Source organism: Pteronotus mesoamericanus, unplaced genomic scaffold (assembly GCF_021234165.1).
Source record: "Pteronotus mesoamericanus isolate MK-2021 breed Mesoamerican mustached bat unplaced genomic scaffold, CSHL_Meso_final contig_32, whole genome shotgun sequence".
In the NCBI taxonomy this organism is placed as follows: Eukaryota; Metazoa; Chordata; class Mammalia; order Chiroptera; family Mormoopidae; genus Pteronotus; species Pteronotus mesoamericanus.
The window spans coordinates 74,712-98,740 of NW_026555134.1; the positions used below are offsets into that span (position 1 = coordinate 74,712).

The 24,029-nt window shown below is 57.2% G+C and overlaps 1 protein-coding gene across 2 annotated transcripts; it reads right to left on the reverse strand.

Annotated features, from left to right (window-relative positions):
* On the reverse strand, positions 1-23,717 carry PALM (paralemmin). Of its 2 annotated transcripts, XM_054575987.1 has the most exons (9): positions 23,648-23,717; positions 13,377-13,428; positions 12,887-12,967; positions 12,586-12,716; positions 10,733-10,883; positions 9,216-9,249; positions 7,972-8,031; positions 5,492-5,623; positions 1-2,094 (listed from the first exon to the last, which is right to left on the reverse strand). In XM_054575987.1, exons 1-9 carry the CDS (start codon positions 23,650-23,652, stop codon positions 1,562-1,564), a joined length of 1,179 nt encoding a protein of 392 aa, XP_054431962.1. In that variant the 5' UTR covers positions 23,653-23,717; the 3' UTR covers positions 1-1,561. The 2 variants fall into 2 exon arrangements, with proteins under 2 accessions (XP_054431962.1, XP_054431963.1); XM_054575988.1 differs by lacking the exon at positions 5,492-5,623.
* Between the last annotated feature and the right edge of the window lie 312 nt (positions 23,718-24,029).

Below are 24,029 nucleotides of genomic sequence, written 5' to 3' on the forward strand. Positions count from 1 at the left end.
TCACAGGGTTTATTTGCTTCTCTGGGAAGGTCAAGAACACGGGCCTGTCACACATCAAAAGCAGAGGGGGCAGCAAGGGCACTTCAGCGGAGGCTCTCAGCTCGAGAACTTGGCAGCTCGAGGAGGGAGGGGGTCCATGCCACTGCCGGGAACCACCTCAGAGAGGGACTCTTCTCCCACCATTGAGGGGCAGAGCTGAGAGGAGACAGGCCGGGCTGGTTTCAGGCGGCCCCTGCCTGGCTCTACTGAGGCGAGGGGTGGCCTCAGTCTGGGCACAAGGCAGGGGTTTCCCAAGAGAGGGGCCCAAGATGGAGCCTTGCCATCCTACAGCCCACACAGGAGAGGGTCTGTGAGCGTGGGCATGAATGTGCCTCTGAGGACTAGTGTGGCTGCAACCTGGGAGATGTGTGTGCACATCTGGGTGTCAGCTGCCCACAGGATGAGAGTCCCTCATCCTTTACCCCTTCTAGCGAGAGGGGTAAGGCTCACATGGGGCTGGGTAGCCAATGGGGGTCTCCTGCTGCAACCCAGGGGAAAGTGCCCTGCCGCAGGCTGTGTGCCCCTCCACTGCCCAGAATGTGCCAAGCCCAGCAGAGCTGGCGGTGGGCCTGATCTCTGGGGTATGGTTCGGGAGACCCAGGACCCTGGCCCAAGCAGCCTGGAGAATGGGCTGGGCAGCCCCTCAGGGTCCCCAAATTAGCACCAGGAGGAAGGCAGGCCCAGTGAGGGTGGGAGCTCAAGACAAGAAGTGGCTCACATGGCCCTGCTTTGTGCAGGGGGCAACTTGAAGACCCTCACCTGCCCCATCCAAAAGACAGCGCAGGGGCCATAGACTCCCCCTAAGCGGCGGGGGTGTCCTCTGGGCTCCCCCTTCCTAGGCTCCATCGCCCACGAGCCTTGCCCACAGAGAGCATAAGGGGAAGGGCACAGAAGGCTGGGGTGTCCAGAAGGGCCCCTGATCCGTTCCAAGGACTGGAGCCTGGTCTCTGGATGAGGCTGCCTAAGGAGGTGCAGCCTCACCCCAACTGCCCAAGATCCCAACACCAGTGCCATGGCGGGGGAATCCCACTTCCAGGGGCCGAGTGGGGACAGAAAAGGCCTCCGGGACCCCTCAGCTCCACCGTCCCTCTCCAGCAGGACATCCCCTCGCAGACCTCATTGGAGGTGGCAGGAAGGCACGGGCAGGAGGCCCAGAGGGTGGCGGGCTTGCCTGGGGCTGCACAGAAGCCCAGGTCCCACCAGCCAGGAACTCTGTGGGCGAGAGCCCGTCTGCGGAGTTGCCGTGACATGTGGGGGATCCTCATTTTGGGAAAAGTGGGTCTGTCCGTGTGTCTGTCCTACCAGGCACAGGTGCACGGCTCAGTGCTTTAGGGTATATCAGGGCGGTGATGGGTGTGGGACCCCTGTCCCTCTCTTTCCAGTGAAAGAAAACTCAGAAGGAAGATGTGACAACACGGCATGTCCTGGGGCCCATGGTCGTGGGTGGAGGGTGGGCAGGCACCGGGCCGGGCGGTGGGTGTCTGTGGTGTGGAGGGTGGGGCCGGGGTCTGGGGCCTGTGGCTCACATGATGGAGCAGCATTTACAACGCTGCTTCTTCATGTCAAGGTCCTGGGTGTCGCCAGCAGGGGCCTCAGACCCCACCTGATTCTCTTCCCTGGAGCCTGCAGGGGCTGGGGGCTCTGCCACACTGCCGTTGGGCGGGGCGGCTTCCTTGGGCTCCGCCTCATCCTCTATGACCACCAGCTCCGCGGTGATGGTGTCCTGCAGCCCCAGCACCTTCTGGGTCTCCGCCTCATCCTCCACGTTCTGGTAGCCCATGAAAATCATGGTGACCGGGGGCTCCTGGCCGGGCTGGATGCCGGGTGGGCCCGATGTGGCCTCACCTGGCTGCGCCTGTACGCCAGTGATCTCCCGTCTGGAGGGCGTGGTGGTCTGCACGGCTTCCTCTGATGCCCCCCTGGTCTCCGCTGCCCCAGCCACAGGCCCTGCCTCGCTCAGCGTCACCTCATCTGCCTTATGGATGAGTTCGTCCACTTCGGAGGAGCTCAGTGGCTGGATCCCGTTCATTGCAGTGCCGTCCACGGCATGGACCACTGGCGGGTGGAGAGAGGGAGAGAGTGAGGCCGGAGGGAAGGCCAGGCAGGTCTGCGAGCCACCCTCCAGGCTAAAGAGAAGATCAAAAACCAAGTTAGATGGGCAATCTAAGCTCCCTATTGGGACCTGTGGACACAGCCAAGCTGGAGGACAGAGGAAAATTCATGGGCACAAAAGCACTTGTTACAAACAGAGACTGGAATTCAATGAATTGGGATGTTACTGTTTTGCATTTTGAAGTATTTGCACTTGCAAAGTAGTTGTTTGTTGTTGTTGGTTTTTTTTTTTTCTTTTTTCCATCGAAAAGAGGGTGGAAACAGAAGCTCCAAGAAGGGGAATTAGCACATGGTCACAGCTAGCCAGGCAGCCCCAGTCCCAGGCCAGGACTGTCCCCTGCCCTGAGGAGGTGCAGGGCCCTAATTTATCTCTTCCTCCTGTTTATATGGTTGATCCTGAATTAAATTGAGTTCATTCACTCATCCCTTCTTGTTTTCCTGTAAATGCCCCAGAGGCTACATGCACCTTTTCTGAGTTCAGCTTCTGCTGCAGCCAGTGGATTAGATTACCTTATTCTCTTTCAAGTTTAAATAGCTTACAATTTCCATTTTAATTGATTGCCTCTCTAAACTAAGATTTATTTAGAAAGATGTTTTTAAATTTGGGGGAGTGAGGGACTGTGGTCTGCGGACACAGAGCATAAGATATAAATGTTGTGATGGTCCTTGCAGCCACCCTTGCAGCTCAGAACATGGTCACTTTCTGAAAATGCTCTACCTGTGTTTGACAAGAACATGCATTCACCAGGGGCAGAGTTTTACACATGCAGTCAATCTCCCCCCCGCCCCCCCCATCCCTCGCAATCACTCTGGTTAAATGCATTTTCCAAAACTCTTCGACTTTCCTGCTTCGTGTCTCTCTGATCTGTCACTTTCTGAACTGCGCTGCAGTCTCTAAGGACGAGACTTCAGCACCAAGAGGAGTCCTGGCCACAGCCTGATGCCAGCCTCGGGCCGCAGCCTGGAACTCCTAGGAGCACAGCTTCCGCGCTGCCCGCTGCTCTGGGAGGAGGAAGGGACCCACAGAGCCCAAGGCCTCGTCTCCTCCCAGGCCAAGGGTCAGGGTTCGGATTTCTGGCTTCTGGCCAGATGGAAAATGCTTTCAACTTCAATTTCCAAACCCCCAGGGAGGAGCATCCATACTTCAAGGCCTTGAAGTGACTTTGGGCAGGAGGCCCAGAGGGTAGGTGTGTCCAGGTGATACAGAATCAAGCTGTATATTCCCACTGGCCACTGCCCCAAGATAGGAATCTGAGCGCTTGGCTGCCATGGAAATGGATCACCTTCCCATTGCTAAACAACCAGAGTCCAGTCTGCAGGGTCCTGGATCCCCAGGGACTGGGCCAGGCTGGGCATATTGGCCATAGTGAGGACCTCTGCTTAGCACAGGCATATCCTTTGCCCCTCAGCCCTGCGCAACCATGTTTCCCAGGGGACTGGCAGCTGGGACTTGCCCAGGACCACACAGCTGGTGACAGCTGGACCCAAAGTCCTCCTCGGGCCTATGCTCCAAACCACAGCAGAGCTGGGCTATGGTGGAGCCCCCATAACATTCTGGACACCCCAGAGGCTCAAATAACCACTAAGAACATGAGGCTTTGGGAATCAAAACCACCGTGGAATGTCACTTCACATCCAACAGGATGGTTTTACTACTAATAAAAAAAAAAATGGACATTAAAATGTCTTGTCAAGGATGTGGAGAAAGTGGAACCCTCACGCACTGCTAGTGAGAAAATGACATGGCGCAGCCACTGTGGAAAACACCCCAGCAGTTCCTCGTAAGGTTAGACAGAGTCCCCGTGTGACCCAGCAAGTCTTCTCAAAGGTATCTGCCCTCAAGAAACGAAAACATTCACCCACACAAATTTATAAAACCATAATACAGAAACAACCTAAATGTCTGTCAGTGGATGGCTGGATAAACACCATGTGGTCCATCCAAACAACAGAGTATCCTTCAGCCATAAAATATAAACATAATGGATCTTAAAAACACGGTGCTCAGTAAGAGGAGCCAGACACAAAAAAAAGCACACAGTGTGTGATTCCACTCAAGTGAAATGTCCAGGACAGGCAAACCCACAGAGACAGGAAGTGGGTTAGTAGTTGTCAAAGGCTGGGGGAGTGGGAGTGATGAATTTCTATTTGGGGAACAAAAATGTTCTGGAATTAGATAGCGGGGTATACCAAGTGGTGAATATACCCAAACCCACTGAATTATGCACTGAACACTTTGTATACCGTGTCTCACAAGGGAAGCGTTTGTGGATATGCGAATGGACTCAAGGCCTTAGCTGTAGTCACCTTATACTTGACTCAAGGGTGGGTCCTGTGAACTCCATTTCAAGAAGAAAGCTAATGTTTGCCGTGATTTTTTAATGTACCTCTTTAATGCCTTCTTAAATCATATTTTGTTCACCCACGTGGGTTTGTTTTATTTTACTAGCATCATAGTAAATGCAGCCTAGAATTTCCCCTCCCCCAGGGTCCTTTATGCACATCCTACAGGTCATACCAAAAGTGAACAAAAGTTTAAATACCAAGATGTTTATGAAACTGCTCTGTAACCCCTGATGGTTTGCACAGTTTAAATAAATGTTCTCTTTATTTAAATAACAGTGAATTTGATGGTATGTGAATTATATTGAGACACACACACATGGGCTTTGGCACTTTTGCCCCAGCTCCCCTGCTCCTTTGTGTTCCAGGCTTCCCAGTGGGTGTCTCCCACAGCCTGTTCCCCTCCCGGCCACCAGAGGGAACCCTATAAATCAAATCAGATCTCGTTGCCTGCTCGCCCCTCCCAAGGCTTCTCCCGTTTCCTCCGTCCACTCTGTATCAGCCTACAGGCTCCACTTGGCTCCTCCAGCCCAGCAGACGCCACCGCACCTCAGGGCCTTTGCACAGGGGCTGTGTTCTCCCATGTCCTGCTGTGTATCCAGTGAGCTCCTGTTTACCTCCTTTGGCCTCCTCCCCGTTCTGCTAGACCAGCTCATGGGCACCTCTCCATCTCTGGGGCTTTTTGTAGCCTCTATCACAACAGTAATTATTTCAACAAATTATCGTTCAGCTCAGGATTGTAGGGCTGGCTCACTGGCCAGGGAGTCCTGCTGGGGGTTTGCCTCCCAGAGCCCAGTCTGTCACCTGGTGCTCAGCCAGCCTTCAAGGCAAGTGCCTGGGGTGAAGAAAGGATGGCCATGGGTCCACGCTCTAGGCAGCAGTGAGCTGAGCGGGGTGAGGCCCTGGCCCGCAATGACATCCCTGTCAGATTGGATTGGGGTCAGGCTCTGGCTCAGGCAGTGAGGGAATTTGGGGGCGGGAGGTGGGGGTCTCGTACCTTTGGTCTCGTCCTCGTAGACCTTGACGCCCTGAGGGAGCGGCTCCCGAGGGAGCAAGGTGGTGCTGGACAGCACCCGGGTCTCCCCGGTCACCTTGTCCTTCTCCACTGTGATCTCAACCGAGTACATGGCTGGCACGAGAGGCACGGGTTATGCCACAGTCACCCGCCCAAGTGCCCCCCGCTGGGCTGCAGCCAAGCCAGGGAGGGAAGCCGGCAGCGCAGAGCCAAGCGGTGGGGATACCCTAGGCGTGGCCCTCCCCAGCTCAACATCCTTCCATGGCTCCCTAGTTCCCTGGCCACAGGTCTGGATACCTCTGCCCCACACAGGACCCAGCCTTGCTGCCCAACCCCATCTGGAAAGCCTGAAACTATCACGTTTGCTCAGAGGAGAGAGTGTGCAGAGAGGGCTGCCTTCCCCAGGGTCGCAGCTCCAATGGGAACCTGGGTCAACAGGCCAGCCTGTCCGGGATCCCTGCATTACCTGTTTTTCATGCCTTTCTTTAGTTGACTGTGGAACTTGTCTTCAAATATTTCTCTATGAAGAACGAATAATTCCCTCTTGAAATAGTGAATATCATGATCCCTTAGGGCCTCTATTTCATGCCCAGAATCTTGCCCACGTTCTGCAGAAATCATTACCACGAAACCACATGGGGAGACTGAGTCCTAGCACTGACCCTCCCAGGAACTCATCCCAAATGCCAGTATCACACTACCTCTTCGACCCTCCCTTTGGGGTCCCCTGAGAGCCCCCAAATCACCATGTCCAAGAGCCCCTCCCAGTCTGCCCCCTACACCTGACCCTCCTGGGTCTTTCTGCCCTAGGGAGAGCAGCTCCCTCCCCTCTCTCAGTCCCTACTCTTTCCATCTGAAAATCCTATGGGTTCCACCATGGGAACACCCTGAATCCAGCACATTTCTCACCCCGACTGCCTCCCACGGTCTGTTCTTCCTATAGCCACCAGAGGGCGCCCATGGGCGCCCGAGTCATGTTTGGCCTTGGCATCCCACAGCTTGCCCTCCTGCAGTCACCAGAGAGCGCCAGTGAGCACCAAGTGGGCACATCCCTGCTCTACCCATGGCCCTCCCTGGCTCCAAGGCGCACGACACCCTGCACAGCATGCCCTGTCACCTCCTTGCCCGCGGTTAGTCCCTCTCTCTCACTTATTCTGCTCCAACCACACAGGCTCCCCCAATGTTCCTCCAACACACCAGGCACTGTCTAGTCTCAAGGCCTTTGCACATGTGGGGCCTTCCACCTGGACTGCATTTACCCCAAATATCTGTATGCCTTACTCCGTGGCTCCTTTCGGCTGCTTTCTCAAATTCTACCTCCTAACTTTGGCCTCCCATGAGTCTTCTGATTAAAACTGTCCCAGCTCCAACTTCCCATGGTCTGCCTTATTTTCTCTATAAGGTAATTTCATGGGCTGTGGACCCCCTCAGAATACCAGCTCCCCCAGTCTTTGTCACTCATGCCTGGCCCACAGCAGGTGCTCAATAAGCACTTGTTGAAAGAACAAATGAATGTTGTTTAATCCCCTGTCCCTACACAGCCTAACACCCCCATCTGCAGGCACACAGGTGGGTGAGGCGGACACTGCACAGGGTTGCCCACTGAGAGGACAGGTGGGGGCCTGTGGGCTCAGTGGGGGCCTGGGCTGGTCTCACCGGCACAGACGCCCTGGAGGCACCCGCCCTTCTCTGGGAAATAACTGCCCTCTCCCTCCTGCCCCCAGCCCAATGGTGCAGGAGACCCTGGACCTCCCTGCCACCTCCTCCCTTCCTGAGTGTTGTCGCATCCTGACCCCCTCAGCCCTAAGCGGGTCTTCACCTCCCAACTCGCTCCAATAACAGCAGGAGCAGCAAGAAGGTTCTGCTGCCTTATCATTGCTCTTGGGCCTGGCCTGAGGTGTGAGGTCACTGCAATGCTACCCCTCTCACAGATGGAGGCTCAGCTGCCAGGTACCTCGTAGACCACCTCGCAGAGTGCTCAGCGCTAACCCTGCCTCTCCTGGCTTCCTAGGAGTAATGCCTGAGGCCCAGCTGGGTCACCTCCAGGGACAGGGCACTCACTGTCTCTCCTGAGGCAGCTGAGGGTAGAAGAGGAGGGTTTACAGTGTGTGCGGGGGTGTCTTAGCATGTGCACCACCCCCACCTGGCTCCCGGAGCGCGTGGCGTGGTTAAGGGGATGGAAGCTGTGAGAAAATGACGGGTTAGAGCAGCCATGCGAGGGGGCCCGTCTTCTTAGGGAAGCTGGACCGGCGTGTGACCGAAGTGCCAAAGCAGAGGCATCGCCCAGGCCCGACCCCAGGCTTGGAGCTACAGCCTTGGTCCAGCCACCGCCCCCACAATGACAGCCTCTACCAGGGCTGCATCCGCATCTGACCTGGCCCCAGTCCCGCCAGGCCCCCCGAGGCCAACACTCGGCCCAGGACAGCAGCTGGACTTGGGGGCCGAGGCTGGGGCTGACCTACCTGCCTTCATCATGGTGGAGCCTTCCACCATCCTCACAGGGGTGTTGGAGACTTGCTTCTCTGCTCAGAGGGAAAAGAGCGAAGAGAGAGATGAGGGTCAGAGGAGAGACGATGATGCAGACCCTCCACAGACACCAGGACAACCACAGAGGCCCCCAGAAACGCGGACACCTGTTGGGCACACCTGCCCAGGTACTGGCCCCTCCCCCAGAACACACGCACCCAGGCTGCTCCACACTCCCGGGACGCCCCAGGCACCCATGGAATCCCGCCTCCCACAAAGCGCACTTCAGCCCACAGTCATTTCCTGTTCCTTGGCCCAAGTGATTTTCACAAAATCCCTGAGAGGCCTGCATGGATTTTTTTTGTTATAAATTTTTAATTCCACAGTAAGACAAGGAGAGACTCTCCTCATGAATAATTAACACAAAAGAAATCAGGCCAAGACACTTCTGGCCACCACCTCCAGTTCTAGCTGGTGACTCTCCTTTCACGCATTACATGGGGAAGTATGCAAGTTTGATATATATTTTTAAAATATAATTTATATTAAATAACTTTAATATACTTCATATAGTTAATAAATATAGCATATATTTATATGTTATATATTCATACCTATGCATATATATTTAAATGTCCCATATACATGTGAAATATTTGCTAATGTGTATATTATATCTGTAATAATTGGAGGGGGCATAAGAGGGGTCCCAGAGTTCAAACTTTAGGCTTTTTTGTTTCTTGGATCCTCATTCTTTTAAATGGTGCCCGATTCCCAGGACAGTGGAGACCCTGTTCTCACCACGAGCTCCTCTAAATTCTCATCCCCACAAACTCCACTTTACAGATGTGAAAGCTGAGCCCCTCCGCCTGCCCAGGAGCTCAGAGCAAGTGGACAGCCAAGGCCAGGCACCCTCGTGTGGACAGGGCGGACCCAGAGCCTCAGCTCCGGAGCTAAAACCTCAGCCAGTCACACCCCTGGGAAGCCTGTTTCCTCATCTGTAATGGGATGGGGGCGGGGGATGCTGCAGCAACTTCACCCCAGGGTTGAAAACTAAGTGCAAGGATGAGGGCATGAGGCTAGGTTCCAAGTCGGGGTCCTTGAGAATTGTAACAATAACGGATCTTGTTACCATTATTGTTACCTATTAGCAACAAGTCACGCCCCCGCCCATATCCGCCATCCCCACTCTGGACACCAGAGGGCGCTGAGGCCTGGCCAGTTCCTTCCAGAAGCGTACCTTTGGGTGTACCTTTGGGCGTGCCCACTGGGGTCTGCAAGAAAGAACGGAGAGGGGTCAGTGCTGCCGGTGCCCCCTCCCGGTAACCAGGGCACCACCAGTCGGGGTAGGAGCCTGGGGTGAGTCTGGTTCAGCCGCTACCCCATCACAGGGGCCATCTCCTCCTGGACCCATCCCCAGCTCTGGCCCAAGCCTGCGACGGCCTGATGTCCCTGCCCCGTTCAGAAGCATCGGTGACTCCCTTGTGCCCCAGAATCCTTTTTGACGATGCCCTGAACTCTGTGTTAGCAGACCCCCACCACTGGCCTCTCCTTCCTCCCCCTGTGTCTGGCTGGCTTCCCTGGCCTCCTCGCTGTTCCTTGAACACATCCCTGTGTGCCCTTCCTCTGGAAGGCTGTCGTCTGGACTTCGCTTGGCTGGTCCCTCCCGCAGATCTCTGACCGCCCACCCGAAGGCAGTGCTCCCCACCCCGTCACACCGCAGGCTCTCGGGTTACTACGGGGCGGGGGCGAGGCCAAAGGAGATTTACAGTTGTTCGTATGGAAAACAATACAATAATCAATAAACACCAATACAGGAATAAGCTCTGTGTTTCACGTACTCACAACTGTGAACCTACTTTTGCCTCACCCTGTGTATTATCTGCCCAGCCAGGGTCTCTGTCTGCCCCCAGGACACGGACATCATGAGGGCAGGGACCATGCCAACACAGTCTGTGCTTAATGCATCTCACTGAAAGCCCCCTTTCATTTTGAGTCTGCACCTGGAGAACTCCTATTCAACCCTCAAAACCCACTCCCTCTGGGGAGCCTGCCCAGCCCTTCCAAGAATCAGATGCCTTGCTGGGCATGGGGGGTGAGGGTAACAAGGGTTGGTAGGGGGAAAGGAGGCATGTGCCACAGGCCCCTGGAGTCCTGAACACAGCAAACGTGGTTGGGAGACTCCTGAATTTGTGTGAATGTGCAGTGGTGACGAGCCTGGGAACCAGCATTCCAGGGCCTAGTATCAACACACAGTGGCATAGACATCAGGCCCTAGAATCAACAGCTAAGTCCAGTAAAGACTACTCCTCACTGTGTGGACTTGAGCCCCCCTCTCAATCTCTCTGGGCCTCAGTTTTTGTCTTCCATCAAGTGGGGACACTGTTCCCACCTGAAAGGGCTGTCATGGGGCTTAGACAGATGGCAACTGGAACATGCTTGGCATGGACGGGCCAAGTACTCACAGGTGCTCCATAGAAGTCATGACAAGGATGGCAAGCTGGTGGCATTTGTGGAAAGCTCCCTAAGTGTCAGGTCTTATATGAAGTGCTTGCTGTCCACGGATTCATTTAACCCTTGTGACACCCCCAGTACGTGGATGCTCTTACAGGTGGGGAAACCGAGGCTCCGAGAGGCAAAGCCACATGATCCAGGTCGCATGACTGCAAAGCGGCAGGCTGAGACTCCAACACAAGAAACTCTAAAATCTGGCGACGGTGGCGAGGTTGCACCCTAGGCCCCTGGGAACCTCCTTACCTGCTGAGAATTCAGCACCACCTCTGCCTTCGGCGCCCCCCTGGCCGGGCTGGGGGCCGGCACGCGGGCTGGACTCGGTGCTGCCACGTTCTCCCGGGCGGTGGCGGGGGGCGCATCTGCGTTGTCCAGCACCTCGATTTCCTTCTCCAGCCTGGAGCAAGGGCGAGAGGTCACAACACTCACGAGGCCCTTCCACGCACCCAGCACCATTCTGGGCCCTCCGTAGGGGGACCCCTTGATTTTGATATTTCCTTACACTCTGGGAGGCATTCTTGTCACTGCCCTTCATGACTGGGGAAACTGAGGCACAGTGAAGCATGCATGCAGCCAGCGAGCAGCGGAGCTGGGACCTGAACCCAGGCTGCTGCATCCCTTCATCACCCGTGCCATTGCTAACTTCATTTGCTTCCAACTCGCTCTCCTTTTTTTTCCGCTCAAATACATTTATTTTTACAGGAAGCTTTATCTCTTCAGAAAAACTGGAAAAAACATGTCACTTTCCAAGTAGCAGAAAAAATAGCCACACATAAACCCCGTGAAAACAAAGCTGGCATATTAAATCCTGCCCAGCCATCCTCCACCAGAAGGACAAACAGGAGGTGCACCTGCAGCACCCCCAACAAAGTGAGCCCCAGGTCAGCAGGATGAACACAGCTTGGGTCATCCAGGAGGGCTTCCTGGAGGAGGTGTCTAGGCAGGGAGCACTGAATGGGCAAAATGCAGGGAGATAGAGCCACTGAGAGGTGAGTTACCCTGGGAAGGAGAGAGCCCAGGCCCCCAGAGCACTTAACATGTGCCAAACTCACCGTAGGGCTCAAGCAAGCCCCACCGCCATGCCCCACCCTGGCAGGACTACACCCAGCAGTGTAGGATGTAAAGGAGCCCACCTTGCCCAGCCAGCAATTCCAGTGGCTGGTAATTTCCACTAACTCTCCAACCCACCCGGCACGTGACGCTCTGCTGGGTCAGTCCCAGCTATCTGTACACAGCCCTGTCTCATCCCCCAGCTTAATGTTTGCTGGAATTAAGATGCACAGGAGGACTTCTGCCTCCCTGTTCACAGGTGGAAAACTGACCTGCGGAGGGTGATTCCCCGCCCACTTTCTTCCAAACCAAACACATCAGGACAGGAGTCTAGGTCTCCACCGTAGGGCCAGTCTCAGTGTCCTCCAGGGAGATGGCCCAGTGAGCTGCGGGGACCTGGGCAGACCTCACCCCTCTCAGGCCTCTCCTTGGCCAAGTGGACATTTGGAATTTTGGCTGTCACTTCCCTCCACCCTGACCCTGCTGCCCTGGAATGGAGCCTGGGCCTCCGGCCTGCCCGGAAACTCTGAGCCTTTTGTCCTAGCCCAGGGGGGATGGTCGCTTTCCCCAGCCTGCCCCTCCCAGCCTTCCTGCAGGCCCAGCTGCCAGAGCCTCTGTGGCCTCCATTAGGACCGAGCCGGGAAGAGCTCGGCAGCTGGGCTGGCGCCAGGAAGCCCCTGGGGAGGCCACTGCTGGCAACTCCCATCCTCAGGGGCTCACAGATCCGCCCTAACTCCACGTACCTCATGCACCTGCTTTGCTGGGGTGTCAGGAGGAGAGCGGGATCTAGCAGAGCAGCCCGGTGCCCCGACAGCCCACACTACCTCCCTCAGCCACCTCAGGCCCTGTTACAGGTCCCATTTAAAGCACTTGAGTCTGGCATCAAACCCTGTGCATCCCCCATTCCAGCATGTGGAGGCTTCCCTGCTCCCCCACACATGGAGCGAAGCGGCCAAACCCCACCTCGGCCCTCAGGGAGGCCCCTCACAGCCCACTGCTCACGGTTCCCACATCCAGACCTTGTGCAGGCTTCTGTGGTCCCCACCCACCTGGAGATGGACTCCTCCAGGAGCCGGGCCTTCTGCTCATCCTCCTCCATCTGTCTCCTCATGTCCTTGTCCCCCTCAGAGGCTGAGGAAGGCGTCCCCTCCAGGAGCCAGCGTTCCCGCAGTGCCTTGGACTGCGGGTGGCAGGGGTTGGGGTCAAAATCAGAGTCAGGGTCTGAGTCAGGGCCACCTCAGCCTTCCTGCTCCCCCGACCCCGTATCTGGCCGAGACTTAGGGTCCCTGGGCAACATTGCCCCCTCCTCCTCCAGCCAAGGCTCTGGAGGGGCCGCCCACTGCCTGGTACCTTCAGGTGCTGCAGCTGCCGCCGGTCATCCTCCAGTTGCCGCCGCTTGTTCTCAATCTCAGCCTGCTTCTTCCGTTTCTCCTGGTAGGCAGACAGATGGAATGGAGTCAGGACCAGACAGGGGGTGGGGGAGGCACGAAGACCCCACCAACGCACCCAAGGCTCTGCCCACAGAGATCCTGCTTTTTCTGTAAGTGGCGCCCACTTGGCCCATGGGCCCCCCGTCCCTGCCCCCTGCCAGCCCCTTTCCCCAGCCTTGGCATACGGGCAGGTTCTACTATGCCTCAGTTCCCCCACCTGCAAGGGGGTCTAAGATAGACAGTGGCTAAGAGTCCACACTCTGAGGACTAAGGAGGTCCCTCTGTTTTTATTTGTGGGGAAGCACCAGCAGGCACGACTGAGTCATAGGAGCCTTGGGCTGAGCGTAGGGAACCCTAAGACCCTAAGTTCCCCCACCAGCCTCACGGTCTGAGGGACAGGAAGAACTCACTGCAATGGCCTGCAGCCGCTCCTGCTGGAACGTGGTCTCCCCCGCCAGGACCCTGGGTGGGGGGAAACAGACAAGGTGAAGCCAGGGGTCCACCGCACCCCTACTTGCAGCAGATCGGATTCAAAACCTGCCCTGCGTCTCGCAGCTGGGTGACCGTGGTGAGACTTGGCCTCCCAGGGTTTCCCTTCCGTGGAGTGGGGGCCCCTCCCTGCCCCCCCACCAGAGGTAGCACTGTCCTCTCCATCTAGCCTTATTACCCCTTAATCCTCCCAGCAAATTCTCCTGCTGCCCCGCAGGGCAGAACCCAGAGACAGGAGGGGTAAGGCTCCGTCTAAAGCCCCAGGAAGTGCTTGGGGAGGAGAGGGCACAGAGGCTGGGCTATAAAGGAGGCACAGGGGTTCACCAGGAATCAAAGGGTGGAGGGTGCTTCAGGACCACTGCCCTGCCTGGGCTGGGAGGCTGATCGGGACAGCCCCCCCCCCGCCCTCCCACCCACGGGGCACTCCCCAGCCCTGGGTCGGGGGTTGGGGGTGGGGAGCGGGTCTTGAGCTCTGCTCCGAATCCCAAATGTCCCCAGGGCCCCCCTGGGAGGCATGGACAGGTGGCCCTGTCTTACAGGGGCATGGCCAGCCAGCCACAGCGGCCGGTGGTGAGGTCTGAGCCGCGGGAGCCAGGCCCCACCCAGCTGCCCCCCCCTGCCCTGCTCAAAGCCCCTTATCTTCCCAGGGGCTGAAATTACAGACCATTCTTTGGTTCTACTGCCACCTCCAACACCCCTTGGCCTGTACAGGGCCCAGAGCCACCCTGTGGCCTCTGAAGACCCTCTGCCCCTCTGGGCTTCCCTTTCCCCACCTACACAATTGGGGCAGACTCCCGGCTCTAAACCCTCCTGTTGCGCCCCCCTCCCCCTGTGGTTCAGTAGGGAAACAGAGGCTCAAATCGGAGTGTGCTGGGTTCTCCCCGGGCCCGGGCTGCCTCCACCCCCCACCCAGGTGCCCTTGGGGTGATCTATCCTGGCCACAGTGCCCCAGGCTCCTGCCCCACTCAGCTTCAATTTCCTGGCCTCGCTGAGGCCTCTGAAGTCATCTGGCTCCCACGCCCCAGCCAGGTGACCCCACTCAGCTCTTCCCTTCCTGGCACCTGCCCCCGCTCTGTGACGCCTATGAGCCCGGCAGCGCCAGCCGCACCCTCTGCGGCTTCCCCCTGTCCCTCCACAGGGAGGCTGTGTTCTGCTGGATGGGGTTCAGGACAGGCCTGATCCACCTATTCAGTTCACAGGCCCTTCCTGAAGGGCCAGATCAGCTAGGTTTCTGGGGCTGCGTCATGGCCCTGAGTGAGGTAGGCAGGGTGTCACCCTGTGTGCCTGTGTAGGCCCCTCCCTTCACTTTCCACAAACCCCACATTTTCCAGCCCAGCCCAGGATTCTACCATCACCCGCTATCCATCTCCCTGGCCCCTGAGAGCCCTCTCTTCACCCCACAACTAGTGGCAACATCTCAAAAGGAGAATCAGACCCTGTCACTCTCCTGCTCCAAAGTCTCCCTGGCTCCCATCGCCCCTTGAGAGAAATCATGAGACCGGCATAGCCCAACCCCACCCACTTCTCTGCCCTCATCCCCTCTGCTCTCTTTTCTCACTCTGTTGCAGCCAGCAGGCCCTCTTGGCTGTGCCTGGACGGCACTGAGGCCATTCCCACCTCAAGGCCTTTGCACTTGCTGTTCCCTCGGCTTGGTGTGCTCTTCCCATGGCTGGAAACCAAGCCCAGAGAGGGCAAGTTCCTTGCCTGAAGTCACACAGCTAGGAAGGGGCAGAGCTCAGGTTCAAACCACAACTGCCCAGCCCTGGGCCGCACACAGGCCCTCCATTTTCCTAGCTCTAATCAGGCCTCTGGGGATCCCTCCAGGAAGGAGGCAGGGCTGGGGGGCAGGGGAGGCACATATAGCAGCTGAGACTCCAGTGCACACAGGGCCATGCTGGGCAGAAGGATCAGCTACCTAATACCACATATCCACCATGGCAGGCGGGTGACCACTCAGGCCGGACACAGGGACACAGGACTGGCTGTGAGGCCAGCTCCCCAGGCTGCAGACAAGGCAGGCAGTGTCTTCCCTTGGGCGGCCTGTCTCTGCTGGTCAAGCCAGGGCAGGGGGATGTCAGGTGGGCCCAGGAAGAGAATTTTCATCCTTGCCCATTCCCATCCCTCTCATAGCCCAAGGGGCGCAGCTTGTGCACCCCCCTCACAATCCCCCCACCACCAGGGCCTGGGGGTGCCAGAGCCTCCCTGCCCCGCCAGGGCGCCGCTGCCTCCCTCCCAGTGATGGATGGAGGGCCCTCGGGAGGCGGTCACCCTGGCAACCGTGCCGTCCCCAAGGCAACTGGGAGGCCCACGTGGGGCCCGCCAAGCATCTCCCGCCCCCAGCCCAGCGCTGGGGGTGTAGAGGCTTCAGGCTCTGGGCTTTGGGGGCTTCCTAAAGAGGGTGGGAGGTGGAGTTAACTGGGTCTACCCCACTTCTGCTACTGGAGGCAGGGTCCCATCTTGGGTCCGGAGGTGCCAGCCCAGGGAAGGGCTTCTACTGCGGAAGGTTCTGGACACATCCCTAGCCAGAGGTAGCCAACGTCAAGCAAAGATAATGTTCAGCATCATAAATGGGAAAAATAAAACAAATTAGGACCATAGAACCCTCCTGAAAAAGCGATAATAAAGACTCCTTCCCAAGCACTCCCCGCCTTCCTGGCTTGTCTCAGCCCCGTTTAACAGGAGAGGTATTCAGGCTGGAGAGGAGGGGGTCTTTAAATGACATATGCCAAGTGTCCATCCTCCTGATGGTGCTGTGAGGTGAGATGGGATGATTATACTCATTTTATCAGTGTATGAAATGAAGCTACTCAATGCTGACAGTAGGACCTGGGCTCATAAGGAGCTCAGGAGCCCAAGGAGCATAGGGTGTCTCCGAGGTCTGGCAGGGACAGGCGGTGGGTCAGTGGGATGGTTGAAATGCTCACTAAGGTTCAGCGAGGGAAGTGGAGGCCAAATCACAAAAGATCTTACGCGCTGGGTGGAAAAGCTCAGGAGGAGCTGCCCCCACTGGCTGTGACCCGGGTGAGTCACTGGCATCTCTGAGTCTGCACTGGCTACACTGCGCAATGGGCCACAGCTCACGCGCAGCTGCTGGTGGAAGGATTCGCCCTTCGCCTGGACGCCCACCCTCAGCGCACGCAGGCTCCCGTCCTTGTGTGATTATTTTTATGGTGCTTGGAGCAAATTCTGGGCTCCAGCAGCGATGTGGGCGGCTCAGGACAAGGCAAGGGTGTTGGCTGTGAGCGCATGAGATAATCCCGGCCCCAGGAGATGAGCTAACAAGGCCCAAACCCAAGGAGCCCCGAGCCCCTGCCCAGGCTCCAACTTTGCAGGGCGTTTATTTTTTAAAGACCCAGAGAGGTTACACAACCAGCCCAAGGTCACCCAGCGGGCAGGACAGGAGGGACCGGAGGTGGGTGGAAGGGGTCGCACTAGTTCTTCCAGAGCCCATGCCTGGGCAGCTCCAGCCAGAATAAGGGGGTCCAGGCCCAGGCAGGCTCAGAGCCCAGCGCTGGAACATTCCTGTGTTAATTGAAAGGAAACAGCTGACAAAGACCTTGGCCATGGGGGAGGGTGGCGTAGAGTCACGGGGCTGGGAGGTGGGGTGAGAGAGGGAGCCCTGTGGCCCAGTGGGCCCTTTCCCCTATTGGGCCAGGGCAGGGAGATACTGAGTCGGGGAACGTCCCCGTTCCACCTGCTGTTCCCCGGCTTCCTGTGAGGGCTTTGTCTCCCCTGCACTGCTCTGGCTCAAATCCTCCACAGCTCCATCACCCCGAGGAAACCTCAGCCTCCGCAGTTTACCCATCAGCTCTCACCAGATCTCCCGGCCTGCCACTTTCCCTCCCCCACCTCCAGGCTCAGCTCGAGCGCAGCCCCCTCTTCCAGCAAGCCTTCCTGAATCCCCTCCCTTCATCGGGTGACTCACAGGACCACTACTGTCACTAGTGAGTTGAATGGCCCATGAGGCATGAGCTTCCTAGGAGGTTCAAGACAGAGAGACATCACCCCCATGGTGGAGACCGGGGTCAGAGCAGGACACAGACCCAGAGGAGCAAACCTGTTGCCTATTAACCTGGGGCAGGGAGGGGTAGGAGCCAGACCCTGACCTGGGCTCTGTGACAGGAAGGGCAGTGGAGCATGAACAGAGCACTGCAAGTAGAGGCCTTCCCCAGGGGCCACGTCTCAAGGCAAATCCAGCTGCAGAGACCGGCCCCAAAGACCCATGGTCCGTGCCCACCCCTCGCTCTGCTCCGGTCACACTCAGACATTCCAAGTACATTCCCACCCCAGGGCCTTTGCACTGGCTCTGTCCCCTGCCTGACGCATGCTCTCTCTGCACCCATGGGCCTCACGGATTCCCTCAGGCCCTTTCCTCAGACATCGCCTCCTCATTTAGGCCTTCTCTGCTCTCCCTATTTAAGTCTCAGCCCTCAGGACCCCAAAATACCCTCGTCAGCACTCACCCTCATGCAACACGCTGGATCTTTACTTATTTTGTTTCTCATTTCCCCACAAGGACAGTAACTGTCTCTTTTTGTCCCTGCCAAGTCCCCAGGGCCCAAGACACAGCAGGTATTCAATGTTCACTGGACCAGCAAGTCAACAAGGGTCTTTCCCTCATTTTTTCCTGACTTTCAGAGGAGGTCTCCACCTAAGGTTCCCCTCCCTTTGTCACACTGCTGCCACCCCCATGGACTGACCACCGGTCTTATGACCACCTCCTTTTTTTCTTTTTTAATAAACTCTGTCACATTTATCTAAAACACAATCTGGGTTCTCCACATCCAACAGAGGACAAGGGACAATCCCCAACCACCTTGGAAGTGACGGTATGAATTAATATATAAAATGACTTAAATGTCCATCAATGATGGATGGGGAAACACAGTATGATCCATCCACACCCTGGAATATTATTCAGCCATGAAAAAGAGTGAAGCGCTGGCACATGCTACAACATGATGAATTCTGAACACACAATGTTCCATGAGAGAAGCCAGACACAAAATGCCACATTCTGTGTGGTTCCATTTATGTGGAATGTCTAGAATAGGCACATCCATAGACAGCAACCGGGTTAGTGGCTGCCAGGGGATAGGGGAGGGTGATGGGGGTGACTACAGTTGGTGATAGGGCTTGTTTTGGGGGTGATGGAAAGTTCTGTAATGATAAAGGTAATTGTTGTACAATTCTGTGGGTGTACTGAAAACCACTGAATTGTACACTTCAGGTGGGTGGATTGCACGGTATATGGATATCTCAATAAAGCTGGTAAAAATAAATATATACCTTTCTATAGCAGAAATGCCAACCCTCTCATTAAGGGCTGAGCCAGGGCCAGAGGTGGGGTCCTGCCCTGCAGGCCCTGTCCTGAAACTCTCCACGATCAGAAGGATTTGAGCACAAAACGACGAGGACATCCCATGCTCACTCCCTGCAGGCCCCCTGCCAAGCCCCTCCCCCTCGCTCAGCCTTCAAGGCCGCACGCCACAGTCCCCCACACCTGCTCTGCTCGCCCAGGCTGGGCTCCCAGGCGTGGCCCCGTCCCACCGCTACCATGGTCCATGCAGCAACTCCAACCCGCCTGCCTTCACGATGGTCCTGACCTAGCCTGCTGTCCACAAGGCCTGGCTCGGGTTCCACCTCTGGTTTTCCAGCCCAATCCAGACTATCCCAGTCATGGCTCTGTCTGTCCCTGAATTCTTGCTTGAAACCCTTGGGCCGGAGACAGACATCCCAGCCCAATTTCATGATTCTCAGATGCAAGACCTCTACTCAGCCATCCTAGGCTGCGGGACCGTTCGGCAGCACGGCCAGGGTGCCCTCTAGCCCTTCCCGTGCCTCCAGGGACTGGGCCGTCTCTCGCTGGCCAGGCCACCTGGCGCTGCGCATGGCTCCGACGCCACAAAGCCCTGAAGTCAGTTCTATGTCCACCGAGACCCTGGGCCCTGCTCCCTTGACTCCGGCATGTGTCTCTGAGCTGCCCCCACAGGACCTGTCCAGGCTGAACCCTGACTTGCTCCTCACTGATCCAGCCACTCAGCTGCCAGGGCCCCTTCTGGTGCCTGGCATCTGCTCTCACTTCTCTGGAGCTCAGACACCCTAAATGGGCACTTGAGGCCTGTTAGGGCCTAGACCTAAGAGCACAAACCAAAGAGTGCTCCCTTCTCCCAATGCCTTCCCGCCTCTGGGCCTTTGCACAGGCTACTCTTTCTACCAGGTGCTCCCTTCTGCCTGCAGAGTAAACCCTTAAATATCTTTCCCAGAGAAGACCCGCGACAGAAAAAGGACCAGGAACTCTTCCTTCACACCTCAAAAAAGACCCTCCAGGGGCTGCCCCAGGCCTTCTGATTCTGTACAGGGCTAGGATGATCATTGGGGAACACTTTATTTTTTAAATCCTCACCAGAGGATTTTAGAGAGAGAGGGAGAGAGAAACATTGATGTGAGAGGGGAAGCATCAGTTGGTTGCCTCCTGTACGTGCCTCGCCTTGGGGATCGAACCTACAACCTGGGTATATTCCCTGACCAAGAATCGAACCTGAAACCTTTTGGTGCCTGGGATAATGCTCCAGCCAACTGAGACACCTGGTCAGGGCAGCAGGGAGCATTTCTTAAATGAACAATGAGACACTTCCTGGGTGGAGGAAAGATGGGTGGGAACAGGATCCCAGACTTGGGAAAAGGTGATGTAATGTCTTTTTTTCAAAATATCAACCCATTTCCCAGTATGCAGATCTGAGACCCTTGAGGATGGGTCTCTCATGGGGCTGTGGGTGGTACTTACAAACTCCATGTCGACCTGGGAGAGGGCTGGGTGGGCTCATATCCCCATTCACCAAATGTGAAAAGTGAGGCCCAAGGAAGGCAAGTGACATGCCCGGTCTCATAAGGAGTCAGGCACCCCCTTCTCATGCCCCACTCTCGAATCAGCAGTCACGGAAAGGGCCTTTGCAGGGGGAGGATGCAGGGGCAGACATCCCAGGGGCAAAGACCACCAACCAGAGTGAAAGGCTGATGCCAGAATACCTAGGAACCCTGCAGAGTGGACCGAACGCTCTGGGAGACAGGAAGGTGCAAAGACTCCCTCCCCGCCCCGCCCCCAACATCCCCTCCTGACCACAACCCCTGACACCACCCACCCCTTTCCAGCTATGTGACCTCAGGCTTGTCATGTCACCTCTCTGTGCCTCAGGTTGCCCACCTCACAGGGCTGCTGTAAGGATCAAGAGAATTCACAGGGACCAAGCACTCAGAACAGGGCCTGGTATACAGCAAGTGCTCACTGAATGATTTTTAGGTAAATAAATGATGCCAGCACTTCTAAAACCACCTTCCCATGTTCCTGTCACCAACTCTAGTATTATCTGCATGTTCCTTCCGTTCATATCACTTACTGTTGGAATCAAAAGCCCCTCTTTCAGAAGGAAACATTTCATTGTTACCAAGGCTGAGAAAACAAGAAGCCCCTGACACTGAAAAATAGACACAATGAAAACGAAAGCTTGTTATTCAATTATCACTATATACTTTTCCCTTTTAACTGGCTGTGCCTCTCATTAAAAAGGGAGATTAATACCCGGACTGGTGTGGCTCCATTGGTTGGACTTTGTCCCACAAAGCAAAAGGTCTCTGGTTCGATTCCCAGTAGACTCCCGGGTTGTGGGCTCAGTCCCTGGATGGAACTCGTAAGATGGATGTTTCTCTCTCACAGAGAGGTTTCTCTCCCTCTCTTTCTCCCTCCCTCCCCCCTCACTAAAAATAAATAAATAAAATCATTTAAAAAACAGGAGATTAGCAAGTGTGAAAGAAGCATTAAGGACCCAGTCAGCACCCAACAGAGAGTGCTTGAGGGTGTCCAGGCCTGAAGGTGGGAAGGGCTCCAGGAAGGTCCTGCCCCAGCTCTGCGCTCCTGCTCCTGGCCCAGGATAGAGTTCAGGCATCTAAGAATGGCTGCTCTGAGCTAAAATACCCTTCTCTTACCAGCCCGACAGACCCTGAGGCTCCCTGAAGGGCAGTGCCTCCCCTGGGCCCACATGGCAACTCTGCCCCAGGGCAGGACTGGCACCCAGCTCCCCCGACCAGAGGGGTGTCCCTGTTCCACACCCCCCACTCACATCCCATCTTTGCAGCATTGGCCATCTCTCCAACCACCCTGGTGATTATTTACTCACTATTTTCCCATACATTCTTAAATTCTTAAACTAGTGAAAATTTGTTTAATCCTTGAACAAAATTTTGTCAAAATCTTACGTTTATTTTTAAAAGAAACTTTCCAGCACCACCGTAAGCCACAACCACCACCTGTGACTCTGATGGCAAAATCCATGGAAATGGAACGAGGTGAGTGATTTGTTCTAGTGGCTGCTGCCTCTGTGCCTGGAGCCTGCTCTGCCCTCATGGAAAAGGCCCAGGAGCAAGGGCAGGCGTTCCAGCCGGGGCAGCCTCTCCCCATGGCCATCAACCCAAGCACTGGCGAAGCAGGCTTTCTCTCACGGCTATTGGAGCCAGGTATTACCAAGTTCCAGCCCTCACCTGGAATCAGAAAAGCCAGTGGTTCACCCAGGGGGGAACCACTCTGACCTGTGACCAAGAAAGCACAGGGCAGGGCACCCTCCTTGTGCTGTGCGACTCTGGGGCAGTGCTGCCCCTCCCCAGGCCTCAGGGTCCACACTGAGAAAGAGGGGGTGGTGGGAAAGAAAACAATGGGGTCCAACCAAAATAGCCCCTCATTTTTCTGCTCTGAGTGGGCGTTTTCCTAGATTTGCACCCCCATCCCCTGAGGCAGCCCCCTCCCCAGAGTCTGCTGTCAGGAGGCCCAGAGGTGCCCCTGGGGCCTCGGGAGCAGAGCAGATAAACAAGAGGGGGATCCTAGTGCAGACAAGTCTTGGCCCTGGCTCCCCTGAGCCCCTGGCTCGGCTCCCAGGGCGTGTTGGGGTGCAGCTGGGCTTTTGTCTGGGTTTTCAAAAGCAGAGGACACTGGGTGTTGAGTTCACGGGAGGGCGGGAGGCGGAGGCCCCCACCCAGCTGAGGGTGTGGTGGGTCACGGGTGAATCCCTGGAGGAAAAGTCTATGCTCGGAAAACACACCCAGTGGGAAGGGCAGGGGGAGCTGGACTGGCTGGACATCCAGGTCCAGGCCTGCAGCCCCACGGGGACCTGGCCCAGAGGGGGGCAGCAGATGCCCGCCCCCAACACACATAGTGGGTGGGCTGCCGGAACCCCAGACACCTGCTTCCCGTTCCCTGCCCTGGAAAACACACTCCACAACCTCTCAGCGCCCACCTGTGGGAGTCGGGGCGTGGGGCCACCCTGATGCCAGAAAGAAGGACTCTGTCTGAAATGACCATGCACACACATTCGGCTCCTGTTTGTGCAAGAATCATCTGTTGCCCAGCAGCTCCTTTCCTAAACCCCACCGATCCAGGACACCCACTCTATTCTAGCTTGGGGCCAGCGGATCCTTGCCTACACCATTTGGGGCCCCATTTGGGGGACACTTTGCCGGGAGGGGATCTCAGCTCCAATCTCTCCTGTTGGAAAGCACCTGAACTTCACACAACCCATACCGGAAGCCTGGAGAGAAGGCCCCTCCCTCCAGCAGTAACTCTGGACAACATCTGGCATCCCACCCGGCCTTAGCAGGGCCTCTGGACAGCATTCGAGGCCCTTGGGGAGGGCAGCCAGGAGGAGGGAGGACTGGCCCGTGGGCGCGTCCAGGGCGCAGGGAGTAGCGAGCTCAGGATGGGGGATGAGGGGGTGGAGGTGGGGGGTGGCAGATGACCTCAAGGCCTGACGGTGCAATGGGGAGGGGCTGCTCCATCACCCCAGGGAGCCCACTCCTGAGTCCACAGGTGGCCCAGGCTAGCCCAGGGGGCGCCAACAGGACGCGGGCGGGGCGCGGACAGAGACACGCGCCTCCCCCTCCCAGTGTCCCGGGCTGCCCCCAGCCGCTGCCGCCCGAGTCCCTCTGAGCCGGTGGGCCGCCTGAGTAGGACAGTGGGAGGCCCCAGGGCGGGCGCTGCCCAGCCCGAATCCTTCCGAGCTGAGCTGGGGGTCCCAGAAGCCCCTGGCCACCTCCCTCTCCACGAGGGTCCGCGACGTTCGCGACGGGGTGGGGTGGAAGCCTCACTCCTCCCTCAGGCCCCCCAGCCCCCCGAGTTCCCCGCCCCCGACCGAGCGCGCCTACTCACTCCATTTCCCCCCGCGGAGGTCCAAGTGGGTCCGCGATGCTGAGCGGGGGCGAACGCGGGCGGGTGCGCAGGGGCGGGGAGGGAGGGAGGGAGGGGGTGGGGGCGGCGGGCTAAGGCCTAGCGACCCGGGCTGCGCGGCGCGGGGGCGTAGGCACCGGCTCGGGCATCGCCCCGCGCGCGGCTGTTTATTGTCCGGGTGGCGGCGGGCGCGGGGGGTGGGCTGAGTGCGCGCGTCGCCGCCGCCGCCACAGCGTTTCTCTGTCTCTCCCCTCCCCGCTCGGTCCCCTCCCACCTCCCCGCGAGGCGGTTCGCGCTGCGCCTCCTGCCGGCCGCCGTGGCTGCCGCAGCGCCTTCATCCCCGCGCGCGGGCCGTGCCCGCAAC

Coding starts and splice junctions, on each gene's coding strand:
- PALM (XM_054575987.1), bottom strand. Junction 12,968..13,376: donor AGCGGCTGCAGGCCATTGCA/GTGAGTTCTTCC, acceptor TCTGCCTACCAG/GAGAAACGGAAGAAGCAGGC. Junction 9,250..10,732: donor TGGTGCTGAATTCTCAGCAG/GTAAGGAGGTTC, acceptor TCTTTCTTGCAG/ACCCCAGTGGGCACGCCCAA.